This window comes from Vigna unguiculata, chromosome 1 (genome assembly GCF_004118075.2).
Source record: "Vigna unguiculata cultivar IT97K-499-35 chromosome 1, ASM411807v1, whole genome shotgun sequence".
NCBI classification, from domain to species: domain Eukaryota; kingdom Viridiplantae; phylum Streptophyta; class Magnoliopsida; order Fabales; family Fabaceae; genus Vigna; species Vigna unguiculata.
The window spans coordinates 21,269,343-21,276,701 of NC_040279.1; the positions used below are offsets into that span (position 1 = coordinate 21,269,343).

General features: G+C 40.0%; 2 protein-coding genes across 3 annotated transcripts; both read right to left on the reverse strand.

The window, feature by feature from the left end:
• Window positions 1-398: 398 nt before the first annotated feature.
• LOC114189561 lies at window positions 399-1,016 on the reverse strand. The gene has a single exon (XM_028078164.1). The coding sequence runs from the start codon at window positions 1,014-1,016 to the stop codon at window positions 399-401; it is 618 nt and encodes a 205-aa protein (XP_027933965.1).
• A 1,586-nt stretch (window positions 1,017-2,602) lies between these two features.
• On the reverse strand, window positions 2,603-6,088 carry LOC114179185 (BRO1 domain-containing protein BROX homolog). Of its 2 annotated transcripts, none has more exons than XM_028065430.1 (12): window positions 5,939-6,088; window positions 5,321-5,528; window positions 5,016-5,090; window positions 4,851-4,909; window positions 4,639-4,774; window positions 4,456-4,552; window positions 4,294-4,360; window positions 4,013-4,111; window positions 3,733-3,822; window positions 3,237-3,391; window positions 3,045-3,146; window positions 2,603-2,927 (listed from the first exon to the last, which is right to left on the reverse strand). In XM_028065430.1, the coding sequence occupies exons 2-12, from the start codon at window positions 5,508-5,510 to the stop codon at window positions 2,762-2,764; spliced, it is 1,236 nt and encodes a 411-aa protein (XP_027921231.1). In that variant the 5' UTR covers window positions 5,511-5,528; window positions 5,939-6,088; the 3' UTR covers window positions 2,603-2,761. The 2 variants fall into 2 exon arrangements, with proteins under 2 accessions (XP_027921231.1, XP_027921239.1); XM_028065438.1 differs by lacking the exon at window positions 5,939-6,088 and adding an exon at window positions 5,647-5,757.
• Window positions 6,089-7,359: the final 1,271 nt, after the last annotated feature.

A 7,359-nucleotide genomic window follows, 5' to 3' on the forward strand; every position in this document is an offset into this window, starting at 1 on the left:
ACCATGGGGTCGTCTTGTTGGTGGTCGAGGCCGTGAAAGTCGTCGTCTATGAAGATGATGGGAGGCATGCGACGTCTGTGATGGGAATGGGTAATGTAGTTGATGGATTGAATATGGCGGAGGTGTTTCTTTCTGGCAGAAGAGGTGGATCCTCCACTAGCAAAGCCATCAGAGATGGTGTTGATAGTGTCGCGTAGGGGAGGATCAGCGGGGGTGATATCGGTGTGGGTCGGTTGGGGATCTTGGTTGGCGGGTTGGGTGGGGCGTCTGTCGTGGCGAGAGTCGTGTGAAGGGCGTCTATGGTCAGATCAAGGGGGGTGACGAGATCGAGAGGGATGATCGTCTCTACGGATGAAGCGGCAAAAGTGACCAACACGGACCAATTCTTCCATTTTATCCTAGAGTGCTTTGCAGTCTTCTGTAGTGTGGCCATGGTTGGGGTGGTAGCGGCAATACTTGGTCATATCTGCGTTAGGGGGAGTAGTTGTCTTACGTAGTGGTGGAATGAGGTCAGCTTGTAGGGCCTCATCAAGGAGGCGGGATCGGGCTACAGTGAGGGGAGCATATCTAGTAAAACGGGGTTGGCAAGGCTCGCGTGTGCGGGTGTCCGGGCGAGGGGGTTGTGGGGTGGGGTTGGCGGATGTAGTGGCAAAGTCATTGCAGAATTTGGTGTGGAGGGTCTGCATTTCCTCCATGCGAACGTAGTCGGCCGCACACAACTTAAGTTCGTGCATAGAGGCGAGTGGGTGGAGGTAGACATTGTTGGCGAAGGGGCCGGGTTGTAAGGTGAGCGCCATACATTGGTGGATCATTTCCTGGTTGAGGTGCGGGGTACGAAGAGCTGCTTTGCTGAAGCGATCGATGAATGCTCTGAGCGGTTCACCTTGTTCCTGCCTGATGCCTAGGAGGGAGATCGTGGTGGTTTGATGTGGTCGGCTGCCGACGAAATGGGTGGAAAACATATGGGAGAGGGCGTCGAAGCTGTTGATGGAGTAGATGGAAGGGTTGTGAACCATTCTAGAGTGGGACCTTTGAGGGTGGTGGGGAAGGCTTTGCAAAAGACCGTGTCTTGGGACGTGTACAGGGTGACATGGGTGATGTAGACTTTGAGGTGTTCGTCAGGGTCGGTTTCGCCGGTGTAGCGGTCTAGTGTGAAAGGTTCCCACTAGGCAGGAAGGGGGATGTTAGCAATAAAATCGGTGAAGGGGTGGCGACGTTTAGGCTTGTGGGGTGGGAGCGGATGGGGAGGGATAGGATGGTGGATCAGAGTGGGGAAGGTAGAGGTGAAGTTGTGAGAGGGGATGTGGGTTGTTGGGAGGTATTATGGGTTGTAGGGTGGAACATGTGTAGTGTGTAGGGTGGTGGGTATGTTGTAGAGGATCTGGGTGGTGGGGAGGGTAGCAGCAGGGGTAAGGGCTACAGTGTGTCCTGGTTGAGTGGAGGGGAAGTGAGTGGGATGGGTGGAGGGAATGGGTGTTTGTTGGGTGGTGGTGAAGGTGTGAGGGGTGGGGTTGTTTTCACTTTCCTCTTCTGTGGGCTAGAAGGTCGGGGACCTTGCAGCCTCAGACGCCTCCTTGGCCTTTCCCTTCAGGGTGGGATCAGCTTCGATCTTTCGCCTAAGGCGAGAGTTCTCTTGTCGCAGCGCCTCCATCTCATCAGCGTTGCGTTTCTTCAGATCTGCTAGTTCTTGTTGCATCTTCGCCTGGCCGTCTAGGATGGCGGCTAGGTCAGGGGTGATGCTAGCAGGTCCTGAGGGACCAGCATCCGCCTGCTTGTTCACTCCAGCTCTACTGCGGGTTGAAATCATCTTCGGAGAAAAACGAGTACTAAGGTGTTGTCTCGTGCCCCATGGTGGGCGCCAATTGTTCCTGCAGAGAACAAACAAGATAAGTTAGGCACAAGTGTCACCTTACCCATGTAGTCCGCTATCTCCTCAGTTGGCCTCTTCCCGGTTGGTACATATCGGTTTGGACCCAGGAGGGGTTACCTGCAGAAGGGACTCCGAAGCTCAAGTGAGTCAAAGCTCTCAAAAGGTCAAATTAGGTGATTAATGGAGTAATGAATGCGTACCTTTAATTACTGGGGTCCATGTGTATTTATAGAGTATTAATTATGTTTGGTTATGCCATGGGTCGGGCCCTAGCTTGGGCCTTAGTTTGGGCTGTAAGTGGGCCTAGGCCCTAACCCAAGCCCTTAGGTGGACCTATTGAATACTAACGGGGTTTTGTTTCTCCTAAGTATATCGGAGTTGTCGGCCTAAGCCGACTACTTTCCTTGGCGGTTCGTGTTGTTCATGTGTTGTCTTAGGTAGGTTGCTCCTCTAGATGTCTGGGTTACTTGGCGGCCTAAGCTGATTACTTGAATGCTTTGGTATATAGGTATTGTTTTATTACTATTTTATTGAGTTGGCTTGGTGTGGTACAGCTTACATCCCCGGGATTAGGCTTTCGCTGTGCATGCATAGGATCCATTAGGAAAAAGGTACTAAACTAGTGAGACGGTCACAAAGGAGTGTTAATCCACAAATCTTAGCGCTAATTAGAACAAAAGGAAACTAAATTATTACAAGCTTGATACAAAACTGCATAGATATTATTGATGATTATAGAGAAAGGTTGTGATCCACTTATATCTTGTAACTTGGGAATCATATGATGAATAGTAACCTTGATATTTATGACAATGTTAACACGTATACAAGAGTTTTAACATTCAAGAAGGTATTGAACTACTGATAGAAAACAAAGATCATTTAAGCTCATCAATCAGTTGGATTCTCATCACTATCTATAAGGTGCTCCTTCAATGGCTGTCCTAGAGATTCCCAGTTTCTACTATCCCATGCAGGATCAATTTCAGGAAGTTCATAGTCATCTGGACGTAATGATAATTGGAACTCAGGAAGATCTGGCAATGATTGAAGACCCCTGCATCAATAAAAGAGTTTCATTTTTCATAATCATGATATCTAAAGGAACTTTTGAGTTTATTTAATAAATCAAAAGATTAAAACACATGAGTTGGAAACAAAGAAAGGTCCTTACTTCTCTTGCTCCCAAAGGTAGCCATACATCTGGGACTTCCTTGATGCCACTTCAGGAATTTTCTGGTGTAAAAATTTCATAGCACCCCAGAGTGGAGGAACCCTTGACAGAGAAATACACATTTGTCTTTTAAGATAAAGGGATGTGATAAAAGAAGCATTCATACAAGAGTTAGAGATCAATAATACCAACCTTGTAACTGGAGCTGCGAGGCAAAAGCTTAAACTGGCCTTCTTGCTTTCAGCCAGAAGCTCTTCTGCAGCAAGAAAACAAGACACAGCACCAATGGAACTGTTTGGTTCATTACCCTTGTCAAGGATCAGACCATGGTAGTAGTAGGCTGCAGCCTGACAACATAATACAAAATTATAAGCTGTGGATTATATAAATTATACCTTATATCATTGGTCGTCAGCTATAAATACAAAGATATCAGTGTAACTGAGATATCAAAATTTATAGTAATACCTAATATGAGCTTATTTGGGATTATATATGTTATGTTTAATGTGGTGCAAAGACTTTTATACTGCTAACAGAGTATGATGTTATAAGCAATTTTACAAAGTTACAACTATTAGCTACGTGAAAACTCATGATTAAATGATAGTATAAAAAAATCTTTACAATATGTCAAAGATTTAATTTTGGTGGAAAGTATTTAATCAATCTTGATATCATTACTAACCTTGGCTTCAAGAAATTTCCATTTGATGAATCGGAGATGCTTTCTTCCACTCCCTTGGTTGGTGTCGCATCCTAACAAGCAGTGATAAGCCTGCTCAAGAAAGTAAACATTTTTACTTGAGAAACAACAATCCGAACTAGAACAAACAAAACCAGTGTTGAAAGGCAGTATTGAGGATAATAACTACCTTTCAACAGATATTATGTTTTCGTGAACTTACAAAAGAGATTGCAGTCATAAAGTTAGTGATTTAAAGCAGTAATAAAGATTGAATAAAAACCTGACTAAAGTATATCAGCTGTTCACATGCCAATCTCCTCTTCACAGACAAAGTTGCCTTCTGACATTCCACAGCAAGACCAAGTTGAATCTCCGTTCCCTAAAATCATCAAGATGAACTATTATTAAGAAGTTAAGCTTATAATCTATTCAAATCAACATAAGTTTTTAGTGACTTGCCACACACACTTACTTTTTGGTTATAAGCTTATGCATTAAGTGTTTAGTTAAGTTGTTTATTCAAATTTTACCTTATAAGAATTAATACTGATGAAGGAGTACCTGGCCAAGTGTTTGAATAGCAATAGCCTCCAACACACCCTCCTGTAAGTCGTGGGGAAAAGTATTCCTGGATGTTGTTTGAATGTACTTTACTATAGGGTGTTGTTCAGTGCCGCTCCAAAACTAGTTTCAAAAACTTAAAATCTATAAACAGAAAAGTACCTCATTTCAGGGGGTATCCTAGTTAGAATGTCCCTTAAACAGAACTCCAGGTATCCTGAGGCCTTCAGCAACAAATCAATTGCTTCCCTCTTGCTATCTGTCAATATAAATATATGCAATGATTGTTCAACTTGTGCATGGTTTAGTAGCATCTAACTTTAAGCTTATGTATTGGCACAAAACCTGAAGATACAACCCTGAATCCAGAGCCTGACGAGTCCTTTGGAATCATCATTGAGTCAGCCTCAGACAGTGTGAGCATAGCCATAAGGTGCACTGCAGACAACACCTCAAACCAGGTATTTGCTACACTGCTATCCTGCCAAGTGGACTTCACCATGTTCAAGAAACTAAAATTACCAATAATAAAAGTGAAGAAGAATGAGTTTGATTACTTGTTTCCCATCTTCTAAATTTTTCCATTTGAAATCTATTAGTCCTTCAAGACCATACTCTGTTAACAAATGAAAATCAATCAGTAAATTTTGACAGATGAAGAGAAACAATATTCATTCTATAAAAAGTTTGAAAGTTTTTTGAAAGAAGGGGATTTGAGAAACCTTTCTTTGTAAGTCCAATCAGAAGAGACAAGTACTCATTCAAAGCTCGCCGCAATTCAGATATAGCTGATCCACCTGCACAAAAACTTCAGATCAGCATAACATTTTCACACTTTACTATTCATTCTACAGTAAATCTATAATTTCTTTATGAATGTCATTAATTGAAGAAGTGGAGTATGCATAACATAAGTTCTGAATTTTGACCTAGTGTTTATGATTCAATCGTATATCTCAAGAAACAAGTAAAACAAATACATAAGAAAAAAAAAAGATACTTATGAAGTGAAGAAGCAAAGACACACCGGTATCCTCTGCTACCAACACTATCTGATTCCTTAGTGAGGTCAATTTATCAGCAAGATCCCGTGGAATTACTCCCTTGAGCACCCTTTGAAGATCAGATTGCACCGGAATTCTTGTTGATGGAACAAACACCACAACTTCAGGAAAGTTTGTCTTTTTTTTCCTATACACAGAGTAAGTGCACCCCATCCTTTCAAGCAAAGCATCCTACACAAACCAAACATTCATTTCCACAACCATATTCCATCACAGTGGCAGTGTTATGAAGAAACTGAGCATTAATGATAACATGAACTTGATGAGGTAATAAAGGATGGGACTTCACATAAGCATGGTTGGCACATTTTTTAACAGCATAAAAGTACTGAAATTCAACCCTGCCAAAGTGGGTTGGGAATGAAGAAGCTTCATCTAACCACAGCTTTCATCATGACATGACCATATAAAAAGAAAGAAAAAACAGTAGCATGATCTACATGTGTGGGACAGAAAAGACAGTTAATACTGGTGGATTCAGACATGATTGTTGACGAATATTAAAATGAAAATAGCGAAATGATGGGTGGAGAAAACACAGAGAAAAACACAAGTTGAGGAATTAATTTGAAAGAACTTACTGGATACAGAGAGGAGAGAAGGAGGGAAGATTCTTGGAGAGGCAGAACATGTTAATATGGTATCTGAGTGAATTGGAAGCTCAAGAACCGAGACATGTCTCACATGGCCATGGCGTAGAAGTCTCTGCTTCTTTCAAAGGACCACGTTCACTTGTATTTTTTTAGGTTCCAGTAATCGCTTAACTAGTACGACGTGTAGCGGACTCAGGTTACTATTATTATAATTACATGCATCTATATTTTAGTGCAACAACACTTTACCTATCAATGTCTCTATCAAAAATTTTATTTTACATCTTATACAAGACTATATACTAAGTTTCTTATTTGAATTTGTAGAGTGTTTGTCACGTTAATCACATTAATTGTTAATAGAAAAGAGATTAAAAAGAGTTTACAAAAGTGTAAATTGATAATTGATTTAATCTAGAATTAACAAAATGTATGACTAAAATCTAAATTGTCTCCATGGTAAACAAATAATATTCCACTGGCTCCATATTGTACATGCAATAAAAGATATATATAACTATAAATTTTAGTATATTTGAAAAGTGATTTATCTTTACTTAGTATATTTGAAGATGAACTAACTTTAGGCATAACCTTCTCCTAATTAGTGTCATTTAATATATGATTATGATCGATTCAGATGGATCAAATCTGAAGAGAAATCATATTGCAAGTTCTGTCGTAGGTTAGATATGGAATGGGAAGTATTGGCACGTGGATTGAGGATGAAGGACGAAGTGGGCCCCAGTATCGACGCCTCTGTGAAATGTGGATGCTCGCACGTGCGTACAGAAAGGAAGGCATCATAGTTTTCACAAGAAAAACGGATACAACTATTTTCACAACCAATCGATTTATTCAATGATTTATAATTTCTTTTCCAAACATTTTAAAGAGTTGTGACAAGTGTTTTTATTTTGTGTTAGTGTAGATTATGCTTGAGAAAAGTAAAAATAAATAAGACAAAAACAAGTATGCATTATGATAACTACTCTTTATGCATGAATAAATAAAAAATTCATAGAATTGTTGGAATTGTTGAAAAAAATGCTTCCAACATTTATTATATTACCTAATAATAAATATGAAGCAAAAAGGATATTATTGTTATCATGAAAAGTTTGTTGATTTCATGAATCTACACCAGGAACTTCAAGATTTGGTGAAGATCGAGGGAGGAAGATTTGTAAACAAGTTAATTTGTAATTAGGTTCATACAATTGTAATAACTTTATTTAATATGTTAAATAAGGTTTTAATAGATTAATTGTCTCTTTCAAACGAGATATATGATGATTATATTAGTCGGTTGAATTAATTAACAATAAACTAATTTCACTAATTAAATTAAATCAACCGATTGGTAGTTAAAATTAGTCAATTAAATACATGAGCATCATCTATCCTCT

Excerpts from the sequence above, each read along its gene's own strand:
- LOC114189561 (XM_028078164.1), bottom strand. The coding sequence starts at position 1,016 with ATGGTTCACAACCCTTCCATCTACTCCATCAACAGCTTCGACGCCCTC.
- LOC114179185 (XM_028065430.1), bottom strand. The coding sequence starts at position 5,510 with ATGGGGTGCACTTACTCTGTGTATAGGAAAAAAAAGACAAACTTTCCT. Across the intron at positions 4,910-5,015 it reads GATTGGACTTACAAAGAAAG|AGTATGGTCTTGAAGGACTA; the intron begins GTTTCTCAAATC and ends ATTTGTTAACAG. Across the intron at positions 4,112-4,293 it reads CTATTCAAACACTTGGCCAG|GGAACGGAGATTCAACTTGG; the intron begins GTACTCCTTCAT and ends TGATGATTTTAG.